A 19381-nucleotide genomic window follows, 5' to 3' on the forward strand; every position below is an offset into this window, starting at 1 on the left:
TTTAAATATGGTTCCTCAAGAGTTTTGCTGCTGATCTGGCAGAATTGGGGCAAAATGACTTTTCCAGAGCTGGTGGCAGCTAACGCTTTCAGGAGCAGCTGGCAGGAGGCACAAGTGGCTGGCATGTCATTCCTTTTTCACAGTCACTGAGCATATTGTTCCCCAAACTTYACTCGCGCAGGCTGGCTCGAGGCCTGGGGCTGCGCAGCTCCAGGAGCAGAGTACACGGCGGAGTTACAGGCTGGGGAAYGAGGAGGAGGAGGAGGAGGGGATGTGAAGAGGAAGAAGAGACTCTTTCTTTGCATCACTGGGAAGGATTTGAGGTTAAAAAAAAACCCTACAAAATCTAAAATATAAAGTTGTCTTTAAACAAAGCTTTGCTCTTTGAAATATGGCTASCTAGTACTAAAGTACTAATCTATTTCAAGATAACAGAAAAAAAATTATTAAAGAATTAGGTTACGGATTTTTTTTTTCTTATATGTACTAATGTACACATTATATCCTCTACATTCAGTGTTTCTTGAGTTAATCTAAAAATGCATTTGGGAGGTCTGTTTCTTAATGATAAACTTTTTTTCCTGGTATTATAGATAAGTATCTTCCAGATTTCCATAATGGGACTATAATAAGGAAGATCAGCAGTTCATAGCCTCAAYGGGAGAAAAAGATAAAACCTGGATTCACTCCTGCTTTTTTAGGTACAATGCTGGGTCAATGCCAAGCCCAGGCAGGCTGTCTGGATTATTAAAATGCTTGGTTTAGAGAGAGACCAGTAAAAATGGGCAGTGGGAAGCATTACAGTAAACAATCATTGGATTTCAGTTCACGAGGTTCAAAGTTCTCCTAAAAAAAAAAAAACCCCGAAGAAGAAAAACCTACTGCAGCCTGTTTTCCAGTGTAGAAAGGAGGTGGCCACAGTAAGCGGTGGTTACGGTGCCAGCGCTCTGGGAAACGACTGCATGGAGGAAGTAAAGCATTTTTTTGGTTGGGATGGGATGGTGAGCCACACTGTTTGCAGAAASGTGAAGTACCATCAGCTGACGTCTTGGTTGGGAGGTACTTCGGCTGCTTTCACTCYTGTTTCGGCAGTTCTTTCTCTGGGTGAGGAGGGAGTTCGCCTGCTCGTGGTGAGGGAGGCACCAGGTAGAAACGAGGGACCCTGGCGACGGCCCCGGTGAGTTGACCGCGTCTGATGACCCGTGGGGGCTGCAGGCTGAGGCAGGGAACGGGTCTGAGCTTTGGTGAGGAGCGGAGCCGGAGGCTCTTCGCTCGCTGGAGCGGTCGGCTCCGTGCTTTGCTTCACAGCTCTGGCGACCGCGGTGCTGGCTGGGGGCACGTAGGAGGGCCCCGATCTCCTGCGCGCCTGCCCTTTCCTACGGCGTTTGCCACCCGGGGGTGGCCGTGGGCGCTGGGTGCCGGGGAGGCTGCATGCTTTGGGCTGTTGCCTCCGTGGCGATGTCTCGGGACGTCTCCTGAGCCCGCCAGTCCCGCGCTCCTCCTTTGAAAAGCCTGAGCCAGCGTTAGAAAACGAGGGAGCAAACGTCAGCCCCCGGGGCAGCCAGCAGGAGGGACCTCTGATCACCCAGCGGGACAGCTTCCACTTCCCCCGTGTAAGCTTGCTCCTGAAAACACGCGTGTGAGGTGTGCTGGTAGGGACCCGCCGGGTGCCTGAAGCAGCAGCCTCCCCGGGGTGTCCCGCCGCTCCGTCGTGCGTGCCTTCGGCAAGTCTCTGCTGTGGGTCGCTGCCCCGCGGAGCTGCAGAGGAGCCAGGGCCTGGCGAGGGCCTGGCGTGGTGCGAGCCCGAGCCCTAGCGCGGACATTTCCTCATTAATACGCTGGTTTGGATGAATTGAAAGAAAATAGCAAAATACGAAATACCTAAAAATGGAGAAAGCATCAAAGCAATCATATGTAAAAGAAGAGGAAAGAAGAGGAAAGAAGAGGAATTAATTTTTTTTTTTGTGAAAACATTTTTCATCATATGAATTACCACTGTGAAAAATAATTATAAAAACTAAATTGTGTGCATTTATTTTTAAAGGATCGAAGAATTAGAGTTCTAATTCCTTGCGTTGCTCCAAGGACGTCCTAAGTATGTGTACGCACGCACACATGCACATGCTCGCGCACACGTACTTGCTAGCTTCTGAAATCCAGGTCTTTTGTAGGTGCCCTAAATTACGGTGGCACAACAGCAATACAAATGCATGTTTACGCATTTCTAAAAGTATTTTCTTACTTATGACGTATTTTTAATGCTGTCATTCTTGCATCTTTTTAGAATGGTTTTTTGGTTTTATTTTATGCGTAAGTAGACCTGTCTGGCCTCAGCAAGTGCAGAAAGCCACTGCTTCAGTGCTTAGCCTAGTTTCATCCTGTGTCTACAGCAGCATTTCCTCGTGGCAGTGGAATWCTTTTGAGGGGTGATTCCAGAACGTATCCTATAATTTTGACTTTTCAGTCCCATGTATCTCCAAAATGTGCATTCTCTTTGCCTTCTGRCGAAGTGTTACAGCTTGAATTTCCCTTTGAAAAGCCAATTGATTGAGCAGTTGGTTCACAGGCTGTTGCCTGGGGAGAGTTACTGAGTAAAGGAGAAACAACGGGATAAGTCTCTTGGCTCACTACTTCTAATGGCTGACCAGCAGTAAGATCAGCTTGTTCTGAGAGAAAGAAATTGTGAAAGTGTAGTAGTGCCTCAGGGTCCTCTGGGACCCAGGTGGATGGGAGGGCGATTGGGCGGGAGCATGTCCATGGTGAGGATATTCCCTGTCAYATCATCCCAAAAATACAGTGTGCAGGACAGTGCTACTGTGTCATGACTTCCCGGAGCACTGTCACAGGTGAGGGTCCAGAGAACAACATTGAGACATAATTTGCTTTTTAGAGTGTTSAACTCCTGTGCAATATGTTGTGCTTCCATTCTGTCACTGCTTGTTTTTGGTTGCAGTGCTCAAACCCCTAGAGAAGTTCAGTAAGCTGAGGCTAGGATTATTCTTCATTTTGTAACAGTGATCTTTATAATAGTTTGTATTTCCTAAAAAAAAAAAAAAGAAAAAGGCAGCTTGCAGCACAATCCATTAAACCTTTTTTCTTTTGCTCTCAAATCCTTGCATCTGTTGTGCATCTTGCATATACGCRTATGTATGTAAGGGAAACACTTGCATACAGAAATACGCATTAAACATAAAAAGAAATGTTATAGCTTGGAAACATGTTTTCTGTTGAATAACGAGGTAAAAAGTGGCAAAGATTCTACTTCAGGAGTGATCAGAGCATTTCTGATGTTTTAACTGCTTTTGCCCATGTAGCGAGTCCTTACCAAACCTCTCAGGAGGAAAGAAGTCCCATGTCTTCCGTAAGGAGAGGAGCCAGAAGGGTGCTTGTGTTCCCTGTAGTGCCCTACCAAATGGTCTTCTGAAGACTGAGGTAGTACTTTAACCCTTTGGCAAARTATTTTCTTCATTTGTTAGTGGAAAATGATGTCAATTAAGTTGTAGGATAACATTTAAAGGTTCAGAAAACCTATTTGTYTAAATGTGTTCTGTCTCTCTAGAGAGTCAGAATTTTGATTTAGATAAATATTGCATGGTTTTGGCATTAATCTGAAACTTTATCGGAACTACTTGATCCTTCTGTGTCTATAAAAATTAATTAGGAAATCTTGAGAGCAGTTTGTAACCTTGATGGTTTAAAGGTATGCTCTAAATACAACGAGGACAGTGTTCTGCTGTGGCATTTCCTCGTGAACTGTGGACTCTTTTCAGATTTGCTGGGAAAATGGCAACCAAAGAAGAATTGCATAAACATTTAAAAATATTTTTGAAATAYAGTATAAGCTTGGTTCATAGGATGATAAAAACCTATTTTGACTTCARTTTTGAGAAAAGCTTAACTTCTGCCAAAGTTCCTGTTTTTCATGTAGGTACCATGCTTATTCAACACAGCAGAGGTTCAGCAAAAAGACCCTGAGGCATGTTGCTCACAAACTCCAGCTTACAAAAGTCAGTTAAGCCTTCAGTGCTGTGCTATCACAAGGCCTCCTGCTATCATGCCTGTGCAAAGGTTGCAGCATTAATGAGGTATGAAAGCAGATCAACTGCTAATCCAAGGTGTATGCTAAATTCCTCCCTTAAAATAAGGAACTTAAATATTCGAGCACTTCATTAACTCAAGAACAGGAATATGCAATTCCAAAGCTATCTCAGAAGTACATTTTGACCAATTCAAAAACCAAAGATATCTTGAAGAAAATGAGTCTTAGGCAAATATAAAATTCTCTAAGAATAACATATAATATAAATACCCTTTCCTTAGTCTTCTTAACGAGGAGTAGACTATGTGCAAAACCACACAAGCTCTTTATTGAGGCATGGATTTTAGGATCTTGGCCAGCAAAAACAGGGCAGGACTTCAGTCCTTTTTGGAGGAAAAATGACAATTCAGAAGTGAATGTAGATTTAGGCATTGGTTGCTGTGTTCCTGCTCTTACGAACACAGGCTGTTGATGAATTTCACGTAGAAGAGTGTACTTGGAAAAACAAGAATCTTTTTTATGTTCTTTTTTTATTGCTGCAATTGAGAAATTGGGGTAGCTCAGAATGTGTCATTCACTGCCACCTTAGCATATGACTCAGACAATACAATTTTAAGAGAATTTTGGCAGATGAGGCAATTTTTTTTAACTCAAAAAATATATCTTACTACTAAATGCCTGGTAAATTCACACAAAAAATACTCACTGAATTCATATTTTCATTTTAGATTTGCAGTTCATCTTTCTTGTTGGAATGCACTGAGCATTATTACAACTGCAGTACAGCATCTTGTGAGGGTCCCTGAACAGCTTCTGGACTAGAGGATTTGCATGTCAATTCCCAGATATGATGAGTGGTATTTGAAGTCTGGGGTAGCGATCCTGCCAAATTAAATAAAAGAAAGGATCAACGCAAGCATAATCACCGATGGCTGTGTAATTAGGAATCTGACTGGACACAAAAGTGCTATGTAATGCAGCGTGCGTATTTTTGGTTCAGCCATTAAGAAGAGAAAAAGTTCGCAGCTTTGAATTTTATAGGTTAAATTGATTTGAATCTAATCCCGTAACACATTATGTTTGTTGTGTGGGGGTTATTTCAGTGTATTAATCTGAAAGTTTGTAAGAGATGATAGGTCTCATGAGGGAGAGACCTCCTGAGAGATGGTGAGAAATAAGAATACAAGTAGTGCCATCTTAGCAGTATTTCAACGTTTTACCATTTAGTGACTTTTTAGAGATTTTTTCAAAGGATTCCAGTGCATTTCATTTTCAGCAGTGAGGGAGCTATATGCTGTTTTCCTATACGTATACACAACCAAAGTCTGTTTAGTGGCTTATCACTTGCTGTAAAGGTGACAAACAAGCTTCTTATTCCTAAGTAAGCTCTTTCAGTGCTTTATGAGAAACGTAATATATGGGAAATTAGTTCAACTGAAAAGGAAAGTTGTGCCAAGAGGAAAATTTTCACATCAAAGTCTGTCACAAAATATGAGTTATTATTATGGCTAAATTTACAAATTGCTGTCAGATGGGTACTGAGTGGTGTTAATATGGTTGTTTAGGGCAGTGCACATTTCATTATTAACTGTCATGACACAGCACCATTATTTCTTCRGAGTTTATATACTTTTATTTGAAGTGCTTCTACTGCTGGGATTGTCAGGCAGCCATGTCTGTACGAAGCCTTTTCCTTTGAACAGGGAACTGAAGAATTGTGTGTCAGATTCAGCAGGAGACCAGGCCACTACATAAAAAAGCATGTGAAACAATATCAGTGTCTTGGCAAAAATGTTCCAGAGCAATTTATGGAGAATACTTGTAAGAACTTCTTTAACACCCTTTGAAAAGCARCTGTTTTAAGGATGAAGTAGAATGGAATTCACTTGGATGTTCAATATAGCTATCATGAAGAGCTGTTATCTTTTGTGGGATCTCCAAGATAGGACTGCAGTCTTACTTCCCATCTGCAAAACAGTGCTGTCGGGTTCATATTGGGCATCTAGGTGGGTTGATTTTTTTCAACGTGACCCAAGAGCACGAATGCAAGTACCAGCATTTTGCTCTCTTTCCTTCCGTGACTGATTTTCTTAGGTGAGGGAGTTCCAAATAATGTGCAAAGCGATAGATTTTTGCAATATCACAGTGCGAGGAGGTTGGTCTGCATGCGGTAGTAGTTCAGACTCTTGGCAGCAAGTTCCTCRTATTTGTGCTTTAAATAAAAGCTGCTATTTCTCATCACACTTTCTGACCCTGAAGCAGTGAAAACAATCTGTTCTCACTGTGAAACACTGAAGCTGTGTGGGACTGGAACAAATATAAATACAGTTATATGTTATATATCTGTGAAAGATTATGAGAGAAAATTAATTGGAAGGAAAGTCTAGACCGAAAGAAGAGATGGCCACAAAGCTAGCATTTCTGAATCAACAAAAGGCCTTTGTTTTGGAAAACAGGCTATTTGGTTCAATGATGAAGGGAAAACAACAGGTAGAAATCAGTAACTAATATATACAAAACAGGAAATGGAAAAACTATGTAGTATTGGAATACTGTAAAATTAGTATAAACTCAGTCAAGCATTTTAAAACCTTCCAGGACAAATCTATGGCTAGAAAGGCTCCAGGACTCCATGGAGCTGAAGGATCTCTCCATATGGAGTACAGAGATCCCTCCCTGAAGGCAGGTCAGATCCGGTCCACCTTCATGTCGGAGGGTCGTGCTCCAAACACTTCCAGCCCAGGACTAGTTTTCATAGAGGTGCTTGCAGATTAGCCAGGGTTCATACGTGTGCCTTGATGGTGTGGTCCAAGTCAGAACGATGGTTTCGTAGACATAGTATAATCACTAATAATCACAGTTCTGCTGCTAAGTATTATTTTATCCTCAGAACGTTCAGGTTAGCATAGCAATAGAGGAAGAGAAAAGGTTGTTAGGGAAACTAAGCAAGCAATAAATACGGTGGCACTTAGACTTCGTATGCGGGTTATTTATAAAACCCCACCATCAGTTGTTTATAACTGAAAATGTTGAAGTGAATTATCACGGAGTCTTTCAAAGTTTTTCTGTGTGTTTTTGGCTGAAGCTATTAGGGGAATTTATCCAAGCATTGCAAAGATGCTGTTGAAAGCTGCGGTATCAGAGGGGCTGGTGGGATTCTGGGAGGTGCAAGTAGGTGAAACCAGACTAATTACACCTACCTCTGGGTATTACAGCGGTGAGACAGTAGTGTACACTGCATACAGGTCTGATATAGACATRTTTCAAAAGGTGCTGCAAAACTGATGAGGTTGCGCTAAGTGTGAAAAGATCATGCCTGGAGTGTATGGGTTGTACACAATGTGGAAACTACGTCTTTAAAAATGTCCGCATTAAAAATCATACATAAATAATATTTTGCTTTTCCATCTCTAAGAAATGCATAAAAATCCAGAGATTCTCCATGCTGCAAACATAGGCTTTTCACAGCATTAATGAGATTTATTACATRTATTTTGTCGGTGATTCTGATGACTGAATTAACTTGCTCATTAACTGCTGGATAGCTCATTAATTTTTCACTGAACATTTTTTTTTTTCCTTCTAGGTTTATGATGAATGTGACTTGGGAAGGTAAAGATTTGTCCTTCACAGCAGATGGCTATCAGGCACATCCCCGGCTGGTGGTAATAGTACTGAACAACAATCGTGAGTGGGAAAAGGTGAGTATTATCTGTAGGTAACAGAGATGAGAGGAGATAGGAGAAAGTTGCTACAACTCRATTAATGACAAATAGGCGGATTAGCGTCACTGTTGTCAATAATGATATTCTGCTGTAGCAGATTTGTCACCACAGTTCAGAAAAGATARTTTTACCTTATTCGATTTACCTATTCTAGGTAGGTCTAAAGTGTTCTAACAGAGAAAGCAGTGTATTAGTGAAGATATGCGACATAGATATCAGACAACTTTTTTGAAACATGTTTTACATTTCTTCTCACAATTTAGTAAAATAAAATGCATGACTGAAAAATCTCCTGAAACTTGGGTCTTAGATGCTTACATTTGCATGATTTGAATATAAGAACATAGTCCAGGAGCACTTCAAATATTTCTTATGTTTTTRTATTTTCAATAGATTTTATAATAAAAGTATATTTTTGCAAACCATGAAGTTCTTTTTGAAGTGGAGGATAATCCATATAAAGTGTACCTACAAATTCAGAATCTTGACTTGTGTTCTTCTGTAGACAAGTGATCTCCATAAATCTTTATATAGACTAAAAGGAAAATGTACTATAGAGAGTAAATAATGATATTTTCTTAAATATGTAATAAAGAGGCAGAGTGCAGTGACCTAGAATCTAGACATAGTGTGGAGCTGAGCCTCCAGATCTTYCCTATTGAAAATGAATTTACTGCGACAATGTTCTACTACCTACTTTTACGTATTTGAAAAGAATGGAAGCATCATACTTTTGTATACATAGTCTGAAGAGATGTATCTTTAAAATCCTCTGGGTCTTAATAGGAGGGTTAGTCATATATGCAAGGAATAAAAGAGGAAGTTTGTCCTGAGCATTTTTCTGTTTTAATACTGCCACCTCAGCTTGTGATTCCTTTCGCTCTGATGTTTTGCAGGTTATCTGAGGTCTCATGTTTTATGAACAGGGAACCCTGGAAAATATTTAGTTGTGGAGTCTCCTTGTCTGGAGATATCCAAAATCCACCTGGATGCAATCCTGTCTAACATGCTGTCTTGAGCAGGGAGGTTGGACTAGATGATCTCCAGAGGTCCCTTTCCAACCTTGCCGATTCTGTGATTCTGTAATAATAAACCACCCGTATATTCTCCCAAATTTATTTTAAGTTCATAAAACATGATCCTGCATTATCAAATTTGCTGCTGAAATCGCTAATCATTTTTATSTTTTATAAACTCTTTTTTCAGAATTCCATAAAGTGTTAAACTTMAGTTTGTAAGACTAACAGTCTTTTACTGACATTGAATAATAATGATAAAATATGAATTACTGTAGGATATCTAAGTAAATATGCTAGTTATATAGAAACATAAAAAGTGGTCCTAGATAATGCTGTGCGTTCCTTGACGTTCATTTGATGCAAATTTAATTCTCTGGATAAATTTAATCCTATCCAAATGTGTCAATCTGAATCTTTGGAGGAATCTTTTGCTCAGTAACCATTATGAAATTTTTTCATCCTATTTTAAAATTCTGCATATCATATATGACATTCTGGAAAAAAATATTATACTCCATTATGTGGAGAATATTCGTATGAGGCTCCAAAGGGAGAAAATGGCTAAAGAGAGAGTCATCATCCTTATGGAATCATAATTTCGTATGTTTTATATCTTGAAACTTCTCTTAAGGACATCCAAAGGACAAGGGAAAATTCGTTTGATGTTTTTGAAAAATGAGCTAGTAACAGCACAGAAATCTCGGCTCTGTGAACACGCAGTGTTTCAAAGAAGCAGCTGGGCCTGTTTCCCCTTCCGACGCCGTGCAGGTGGGCGCGGAGGACGTGGCGCGGGGCCCGCTCCGGCGGGCGGTGGCGGCCTGCGCAGGGCCCCCAGGCTCTGCAGAGCCTCGGGCCTACATCCCCGGGCACCTTTCGGTCTGGTAAACCCCTTCCTCCTCGCTGCTGTTTTGGAGGCGTTTCTGGGGACGGCGGAAGAGCGGCTGCTGCCCGGGACGATCTGCGCGCCTGCCTCGGGTGGCTCCTTGCCCGAGAGCGGCAGGGGAGCAGGCCAGGGCGCCGCTCCGGGTGCCGGCAGAGGCGGTCTGACCCCCAGCTGCAGCTTTTGTCTCTGCTGCCCCRTTTGGGACTGCGGGGTGGAGGCCAGGTTTGATTACGCCCGGGGGGAAGAGCAGGGTGCCGGAACGGGCTGTCATCGCTGGAGTTCTCCTTGCACCCGCAAGCTGATCCTTGCCTGTTGGGGGGGGGAGACAGATAGACAAATTATCCTGGCAAGCTGCTCTTGGCCATGCCTGTGCACCCCAGATTTATAGCAGCAGAGTTTCGTTAAGTGCTTTAGAAGTAATAGAAAAGTTCCTCTGACTTAGAGACGTGAAAAGGTCTTTGCCCAACCCAGCAGTTTATTCGAACCTGTCTGTAATGCCACCTGTTGGTGCTTTTCCAGTTTCTTTTCTCACCCCACTTCTCTTAGCAAATTTCTTTCTTCTCTTTGCTTCTTTCTTCTTGTGGTAGCTGTTCTGCCCCTTTTAAAACTGTCTAGTTTGGAAAGCATCTGAGATCCAACGTTTCCTGCTTTGAGTTTCCGGACAGGTGCATGCTTTTACTTCCAATTACGCTATTTCAATGTATTTCACAGATTTATTCTATTGAGGTCTTATTAAATAGCCTCAATCCTATATGGAAAACACCAAGTCCTAGCATCTAGTAAAATGATTCACTCGTGTGGAATATTGATAATGCAACGGTATGCTAATCCTTGTAATGTAACTAATGTACGTAGAAATTGCAAGTAGTCATTTTATTATTTATTTACCCAATCTTCTCCTGAAAGTACAAGATTTAATATGAAAACTCAGTTCAGTTTCCTTTGGCTTTAGTATAATAATCTGTTTTTACTTAAATACAATTTTTACTTGGTCTCAAAACTGACATACTTGACTCAAGGCTTGAGGTTATGGCAAATCCATTAAACCATAGTTGAAAAGCATACGTCTTCCCCCTAGGAAAGTAAGTTCCTTTTTCCTTTACAAATGACTCAACATCAAAACTTTGAAATGGAAGTTTCCTGCATAAATGGGGTTGACTGAGAGGTTTGTCCCGTATCTGGTTCTGGAGAAAGCTGGTTCGCTGATAATACTTTGGAGACTGCAAATCGCTTCTGGGCACGTTAGATCCTAAAGCAGCTGCTCCAACTTCTGACATCAACATTCATAGTCTTTCTGCTAATCTTGACAGGCAAAGGGGCTGCTGTTCTCAGGCAAGAGATTTTTAGTAAGACAAGTTAAATGTGCATGTTTCAGTGAAACTCGATAAATGTGCCAGAAGTAACAGCGTGGCCCAAACAGCACTGAAGTGCTGCGGGAACCTCGGCAGCGCAGGGCGGCGGTGCCGCCGGCGGTGCCCCCGCGGGGCGCCTCTCCGCGCTGGGGGACTCTCGCCCACCCCCTTCCCTTCACTCAAACTTCACAGTCGCCTTTCTTTTTTTTTTAAACTCAGAGAATTAATTGGAACCTCCATACGATATTAAAATCGGACACTGGAATATAATTAGTAGTGGCTAAGTTAGGCCAACACAGGCCCTTTAATTAGCTGTGCATATCATGTACRTTAAACAAGGTTGAGAATGCTGTATTGTAATTAAAGAAGTGTGTTTTATACCTGCAAAGATGAGTATCAGAATAAAAACAAATTTCGTGAGCACTCCCAGACAGGTATAGATAAAATTACCATTATTGCCTGTATTTCCTTCTCTTTTTAGAAAAGTCTAATTGTTGCACTGATACTAGCTGAAGTTGTTTTAAAGTTTGATTTCTTCTTTACATCACATTTACATCATATTAACAGCATGAGYGCTTTCCATAAGTTACAGTCTGCATGACGTTACTGGCCATGTCTGGATTATGGAAGAACCTGTTGATGTAGGGAAGGAACCGAGCACTTGCCATCTCCTGTGTTTCTGAGTGTTGGGAGAATTTGTGAGATGTGAACGTCCAGTATTTCTGTAGCCAATGAAACTTTATGAGAAGCAAGAGTAACAGATATTTTATAGCACAGTTGCTAGTTAAATGTCATTGCAAGAATCATTGCTTCTTATATATTTTTTTACTGTAATTGTAGCCAATTATCTTTAACTTCATATTAATGCAGCATGTAATGTGRGACTAGATTTTGCTCTGATTAACTTGCACATGCCAGATTTGCGAGCTCTGTGTCAGGTGGTAGCRCTTGCACCCGAGCCGCAGTGAGCGGGCAGCGGGAGCGCAGCCCCGGCCCGGGGGACGGCCTGTGTCCTCCGCGGAGAGCGCCGTCTGCCTCGGAGCATCCAGTTCCACGTAGCTGAGAGAGGACGACTCTCGGATATAGTGTTGTAGGTGAAATTTTGCGGTACCAGACCTGGAGAGCGTCGTGCTAAGTCAGATTTCTTACAGTGCTTTGTGTCAGAATATTGCGATAATAAAAAATCACTGAGATAGTTCAGGGCAATTTCTCAGAAAACTCAGTTGCATCCAGAGCTGGTATCGTGACAGCTGAAAARTAATGATGCCTCATGATAGACATTCTCTACAAATTGTGACGAAGTGTATATACTTTAACTAGGACACCCGAAACTGCAYGATCCATTTACTGGTACGTATTTTGCCTGGGACGTACTGTAGTTCTAYGGCCTAGTATGATACAGTAAGGTTTTTAAGCAGATGTTGGCATCTTGCACGGCAGATACAGCAGCGCCTCTTTAGCATTGGTTACGTTGTCATTTTGGTGGCATTCTTGTTGCTTAGTCTATTAGTCTTACTGTAAGTATGCCTGTCCTGACACTGTTGAGTGTATCGGTTCTGTACCAGTGAGCTTGTGTTTGGCTCGAGGGCACTCCCTTTGACCTTTCCTGTGCGGACAGCGGTCTGAATTGCAGCAGTTACTCTGCAGCGTTCCTTAAATGCTGTAATCCTAAAAAGGGATGGTTCTTCTCCCTGTTGCTGCAAAGGAATTGCAGCTGTCAGGCAAAGGAGCAGTGAAGTGTGCTTTGCTTGGTGGTTTGCAGCTAGCACTGTAGGAGAGAAAAGGAGTAGGAGGCCTTCCAGTGCAGCCGTTCCACTCCCAAAGCGAAGGTGGCCGTCCGGAGACCTCCGGAGAGCCAGATCTTAGCTGAGTGCAGAGAGGGACAGAAAGGCTCTCAGAAAGGCACTGGGAGGGGGAGGTAGGGGGCTGCCAGTGTGTTTAGCTCTTTCGTCTAATGGCATAATCAAGTATAAAATGGTTCCTCTGGTATGAGTCTGAATTSTTGTGCAGCATAAAGATAGTTGGGATATTTCCTAAAGCCAAGACTATAGCAACCACTGAGGATTTGGTGAGTGCTCATTGTTAATTCTGTACTAGAGGATGAGGTTATAGGAGCTGGTAGCTTTTTTCTCTCCCTGCTTTTGTATAAACTCTCTGGGCATTTTGTTTTCCTCTGAGCCCTGTTGGTCACAGCGTTGGTGCTTTGCTGTCAGCATAAGGAGCACCTGTGAGGAAAGAACAGTACGTTTGTGTACCCCGTATGAGATTTCACAGCAAATTTTGAATACTTCAGAGTCTTAAAATGGATGTCTTCAAACCACCTAGGATACTAAGCAATTCCCTATTAGCAAGACATGGAAGTGCTTATACAGCATTTTTTCGTTTAGACTTAGAGTGATGTGAAATATGGACTCCCAAACACATGAAGCGGCACGAAGGCTTGCAGCAGAAGGTGTACAACAGATGCTGCTTGTAGAGGAAAGGGTTTTGGTTGTGCTCTGTTCTGCAGTCGCCTGTTACTGCTAACCTAACAAAGTTGTTTTAAGTCAATAACTGGAGAGTATAAAGTCAGCCCGTGCTTCCTTGGAAGTGGAAAAGTGTGATGGAATAAAGATAACAAATAGCTTTTCTACAAAGCCAGAGAGGTTAGAGTATGCATTTGCTCAGCATTTTTTTTTCACAAAAGTGAGGCAGTCCAAAAACATATTTGCAGTAGMTGCTATGTTTAGCACAGCAAGAACATCTTTGCAGATCTGCCTCCTAGCAAAGGCTTAGTGACGTGGATGGTGCTGGCAGCGCATATAGTGTCCATGTCATCGTGTAACGTTTTTCCTTGCACAAGGATGACGACTGTGTCTTGTGCACCGTTCCCATCTGCTGGGAAGAGGGTGATATGACAGGGTGGATTTGTCTGCTGTCTGCAAGGTGTGTCGGTGTGCCAGACTTCCTTTGCGTGCCCGCGCTGGCACATGGGGAAGGTCCTGCTCGCTGCTGTTTGCAGTTTCTCTGACATGTTGGTGTCTRTGCCCAAGGGTCACTTGGGTTATGTCAACCATCCCTGTCTTAGAGATTGTACCAGCAACTGGAGCTGGAGAGKGGACTCTGTGAGGTACCGTAGGGAATAACTTTGCTCTTTTTTTTCTTACTTAGACTAGCCATGTTTGTCTGGCTGTCACACAGAAACACCACAAATGGTTTATTATCACCCTCCTCAGCTGCAGTCTTCAGAAGAAGAACATGCGGAGATGAGGGGGTCACTCCGGGTAACACGGTCCGTTTGCAGGGCGTTCAGTCCGGTGTGAACGAGAGGAGGATCTCACAGCTGCTCATTCAGGCTGACAGCAAAGGAGCTCTTCCGTGAAAGATTTGTAGAAGATTTGTATAATTTGGGGCGGGATCTTTCCCAAAGACAATTCTGTTGTCCTTTCTTCAAATGAATACCATCTTCTGCATTTCTCTGAGATTGAAGCCACATAATTATCAATCTAATTAGGAATGAAAGAAACTTATCAAAAACCTCTGGATATTCGGTGGCATTTCCACACACTAGAATAAAGGTTATTTGGGTCTGGGTTTTTGACAGTTCCATACCAGAGCATGTCTTTATTTTTTTGAACATTAATCTTAGCTGGAATTTTCTGTTTGAAATGTGTTTGCTTTACAAATACATGCTAATGTATTTATTACTTTCAATTCCACCTTAACGAAGTTTTGCATTCTCCCCCAGCTTTTTAATCTAGCGATACAGATATACCGTAATGTCTGCTGAGAATAAGCTCATTTTCCCTTTTAATTTCTCTAGTAATGTTAATTGGATTCTTAGGAGGTTTAAGTAGAAGGAAAACTCTCTTTCCAGACCCACTTTTATGCTCTTTGCACTCTAAGCATGCTATTMTATTCTCTGTAGCTCTATTTGCTACACACTGTAACTAACTGTAGTTAATTGGGTTTAAGGTTGGAGCATAAATCTAATTTTCAGACCTGTCTTTGAACAACTCAGTAGTTCTGTCTTTCAGCTTGCATAACCCAGAAGTCCRAATGTTCCTTTTCTACTTTATTTAATGTTCAAGTAAATGTATGTACTCTATGTACTCTAAATGTACTCTAAAAAGAAGCCATGTTACTTCAGTGAAGAAGAGATGTCAAAAGAGCATACTTTAGAGAAAGAGGTGGATTTTTCCTGTGTACACCCGTGCCTAGAGGGGCTAAGGAAATGATGCCTTAGCACGTAAGATTTCTTACTACCGCATGGGCACAGGTGAGAATAAGAGCATGGTACGCCTACATGGGGAATGATAAATATTCGTAGCTTTCTARGGAGGAGGAAAGGAATATGGTACGTGCTGAAAATGGAGGCAAGAGATATTGAAAAAACTGCCCTGATTTGTCTACAGCTAAATTTGCTATCACTGGGGAGAGGCCACACCGAGGATGAATGTTACATCGTATATAGGCTTTATTTTAAATTCAAGATGTCTGGGCCCACCGCATGAGCTCGGATGCATCGGATTCTCCATGAAGCGGACCGGAGTGTGTGTCTGGCTGCGCACCGGCACGGGCTCGGCTTCAGGCCCTTGCTGCGCGGCAGGAGTCTTGCTTCCAGTAGCACTAGAGAAATTTGTTTTCCTGACCTCTCCAAAAAGTTTTGAGATTTTAAAAATGTTTCYATTCTGTTTCAGAGAAAAAAAATAATTTCAAATTCCCATCAATCTGTAACGCAAACAACAAGAGTAATTGGGCTAGTTGAAATTCTTTCTCCTCAGACCTCTGTCTACGTGATTCTAGTAAGTTAGTTCTAGGTAACAGTTCTAGAACTACAGGTACATTGTCTTCATCAAAACAACRTATTTTCTGTGTAGAAGATATTAAAAATGGTGGGTTTGAGATCTTTTTGGGACGTGAAAAGCCCACTTTCTGAACGTGCAGTTTGTTGGTGAGGAGCTGCTCTCTTTCAAGAAATGAGGCCMGTGGGAATTGTCTCCAGGACGGTCCCCTTCTTCCCGCCTCGCACACGCTCGCCAGCAGGACGTGGKGGCCGTGCAGCAGGCCCGTGGCTGCTCTGCTGACCTCCCGTCCTCTGGCTGCGCTCCCCCGGGCGGCGCAGGCGCGGTGCGTGGCGAGAGGAGGGGAAGCTTGGGGGTGGCGGAGGGGCGCTGGGCTGCATCGGGTGCGGGCGGGAAGTTCCGGCGGGGGGCAGGACGTCGTGATTCTCCTCCGCAGCGGTAACGTTTCCACAGTCGAGGCAGCATTTTCTTTTTCTACGTGGGAATTTACCGCTGTTACCGTGTTAATCTTTGGTAGTCTTTGATACACCGACTATGAAAATTTCACCAGGCTTTGATAAGGATGTGCAGAGTGGCTGCTTGCTATTTTAGTTTCCCATTTTGTGAAAAGGAAGAGGGAACAAAAAAGAGGACAGTTATTCCAGAGGTTTTCATGTAGCTAGTSCGGAGGGGAGTACCTAGCCACAATTTTGTCTCATCTATAAACAAGATGATTAGCTGATTGGGTGAAAGGACTTCTAGGGTAGTATGCTTCCAGTACTGACCAGAATACYGTGAGTTCGCCAGATAATTCAAATTGTGCTTTTTTTGAATGCAAAGTGTAAGGATATATCACCGACAGTGTTTCAAAACGTGCAGACTCTCTGTGACTGTACAGTATATTTTATGCCTTACATATTATATTCCTTTACATAATAGTTATTTGAACAAATGCTTGAACTGACTTGGGCAAGTGATCACTACATTCAACTTGTTTCTTTCTGTTGATTTAGGAATAAGTATTTCCTGACATTTGCTTTTAAAGTGTAAAATCTCTAAGTCCTTCGGTTTTCCTTCACCTTTGGTATCATTATGTGGTAGTTAACAAGGAACAGGGTAGATGTTAGGCTTTTATATTGTCACGGTCCTCTGCTTTGCTCTTTTTAGCTATGTAGGCTCCTTCAGTTCTATGGTATGATTCAAATCCATCAGATATCTGAATTCTTTAAAATTAAACCATAATGAATCACAATATTATACCATTAACATCCTTAGAGGAAATCTAGGAGGGCCAAGTTGCAGCTTATTGATGTGTAACAGTAGTATCTTTGATTTCTGTTTAATAGTGTTGTCTTTGTATTATTAACAGTTTAGCATAGCTTGCATCAGACTAGTGACTTCAGATTTCAAGACTTTTTTAATATAGCTTGCTATAAAAAGTCATTAAATCCTAGCTGTGTAACGTGTGAGAAAATTCTGGGTGCATATTTTCCTTTCAGTTTAAATTTTCATGGTGCATACCACGCATATCTAACTTTGTATTGCAAAAAGATAACCTGTGGCATTTTAATGAGTTATTTAGGCTTTAAAGAATTTTTTTGCAGTTATAGGCGAAGAACCAAACCAAATGCAAAAGTAGCATATTTTTCATATTTGAGGCTTGTAGTTTAAATTGCAAATTTGTATTTTGTGTGTTTGGTGAACAATCTGCTTAGTGTTTCAGTTTTGCGTTGTGCTCAAGTATTTGTAGCTAAACAGTGTTTAAATAAGCAAAAGCTATTTTTTTTACTTAATCTTTTTCTCTGAGGTCCTCAGTTGGGTTTCAGACTATGACTAGCGTTTTGTCTTATGTCCACCCTCCCAGGTAGTATACTTGCAAATCTAGACTTCAGAAAATTAAAATTTCATTCATTAATTATTTGAGACTTGTTACTCTCATTTAGACTTTTTCAGCAAAAACATATGTATCAAATGTGTTCTAGCATTCAAATTGATTGTCATTAACGTTATAAAATTTTGTATAAAGGCTATCTATATCCGTGATACCGTTACTAGTAAGCATGATAAAGACAAAGCCGTTCTCTCAAAGCTGGATGCTTGGACTTGCTTGTAGGATGCCATTTTTTAGTTCATTTCTTCAGTAGCTRTCATGATCACCAAGTAGCAAAGCGCCAGAGGTGACGGAATTTCAAAATTGTCCAGATTGGTAACTAGTTCACTGTCAAGTGGTTTATTCCAATATCACTGCTGTCTTCTAGAGAGAACAGCAACTGAACTTGTCGTATTCTACTTTTCATGTTCTGTATATTAACTTATTCATATTCTGTATTTATTTCTATTATGAATTCTATATTCATATTTATAGAGGYCTTTATAGGAGAAGCCAGGACTTGCATTTTATTTCTTACTTCTCAGATATTTGGCTTTGTTATCATAGGTAAGTCACTTTAACMGCCAGTGTTGAATGAGAACTTAGTGTTTAAGTTTGCATGGCAATCACAAGTTCTTACACTTTGTAAGTAATCTTGTATATTATATTCATAAACAAACTCTGTGATAAAATGATTATAAGTATTGTTATAACTTGGGATTTTTTCCTAAGCAGTGTGCAGTATTTTTGGCATGCCAGCTTTTACTAGTCTCTACAATAGCCACCATATGCCCTAATCTATGTCCCCAAAAAACGGAGTTTCAGTTAGTTATCCAGCTTGCAGGGGAGATTTAGTTACTTTAGTTCTTTCAGTATGAATTATTCTAAGAGCAATGAGGAGTTGATAGTATTGCTGACAATCTGGCAAGATTGTCAGTCCAGTGTGGTTTTTTAATGTGCTAAGCTTCAATAGGAAATAGGAAATTTAAGTGACTCAGCTGCAGTCATTGACTGTGATACCATCTTGTCTGTAAGTATATTTCCCTCTTCAAGATAGTTATTTCCAAATCACTGCAAAATATATTTTTTAATCTAAACAAGTGTATTGGTTGCCCATACAAAAATATTTCCTGAGAAGATTCTTCTTCAAATAACCAGTAATCTTTTCTATTTTTWAAAAAATTGACATCAGTCTGAAAATATCCTTTTCTTATCTCACTTAAGAGAATGTATCCAAGCTGTTGAATGACAGCTTCACAGTGAATAAAATTCAGTGTATGCTCAGAGCCTTGTGGTAAATATGAAAACCATCATGATTATTTTTGGTTGAAAGTGCATGCTGCTTTTTCAGAGGTAGTGGTTAAAATTGGAAGTTTAGGTGAAACTAATTCCTTTCAGCAAAACTCAAGCTCTTAATTCACTTAAACCCCAGTGAGAATTAGATACTTTGGTTTACTGTGTCACGGTTTCAGTTTTATTAATTGTATTTAATATTACTGAATGTTTATGCAGAAGGACAAAATGTTCGCTTCAAGTGATACATTTGTCAACTCTGCTAATGAAAAGCACCATTGACAGTGTTATGAGAGGGGAAACTGCCCCGTGTTGGGGAGAGCAGTGGGAGTGCCAGCAGCTCTGCCTGGGGATGGCTGATGGGCCAGCCGAGAGCTAACGGTGAGGATTAGGGGGCAGACCAGTGTGGGCGACGTCATGATGGGCGTAGGGGGCAG

The 19381-nt window shown here is 41.4% G+C and overlaps 1 protein-coding gene across 1 annotated transcript in view; it reads left to right on the top strand.

The window, feature by feature from the left end:
* Window positions 1–19381, top strand: part of GRIN2A (glutamate ionotropic receptor NMDA type subunit 2A) — a 177071-nt gene that overhangs the window by 107981 nt on the left and 49709 nt on the right. Inside the window, exon 3 of the mRNA XM_085300716.1 lies at window positions 7626–7740. Coding sequence (XP_085156842.1) covers window positions 7626–7740 — 115 coding nt within the window. The remainder of the gene's footprint in view (window positions 1–7625; window positions 7741–19381) is intronic.

The sequence above is a fragment of the Rhea americana genome, unplaced genomic scaffold (assembly GCF_003343005.1).
Source record: "Rhea americana isolate MKP2758 unplaced genomic scaffold, rheAme1 scaffold_10, whole genome shotgun sequence".
Taxonomy (NCBI): domain Eukaryota; kingdom Metazoa; phylum Chordata; class Aves; order Rheiformes; family Rheidae; genus Rhea; species Rhea americana.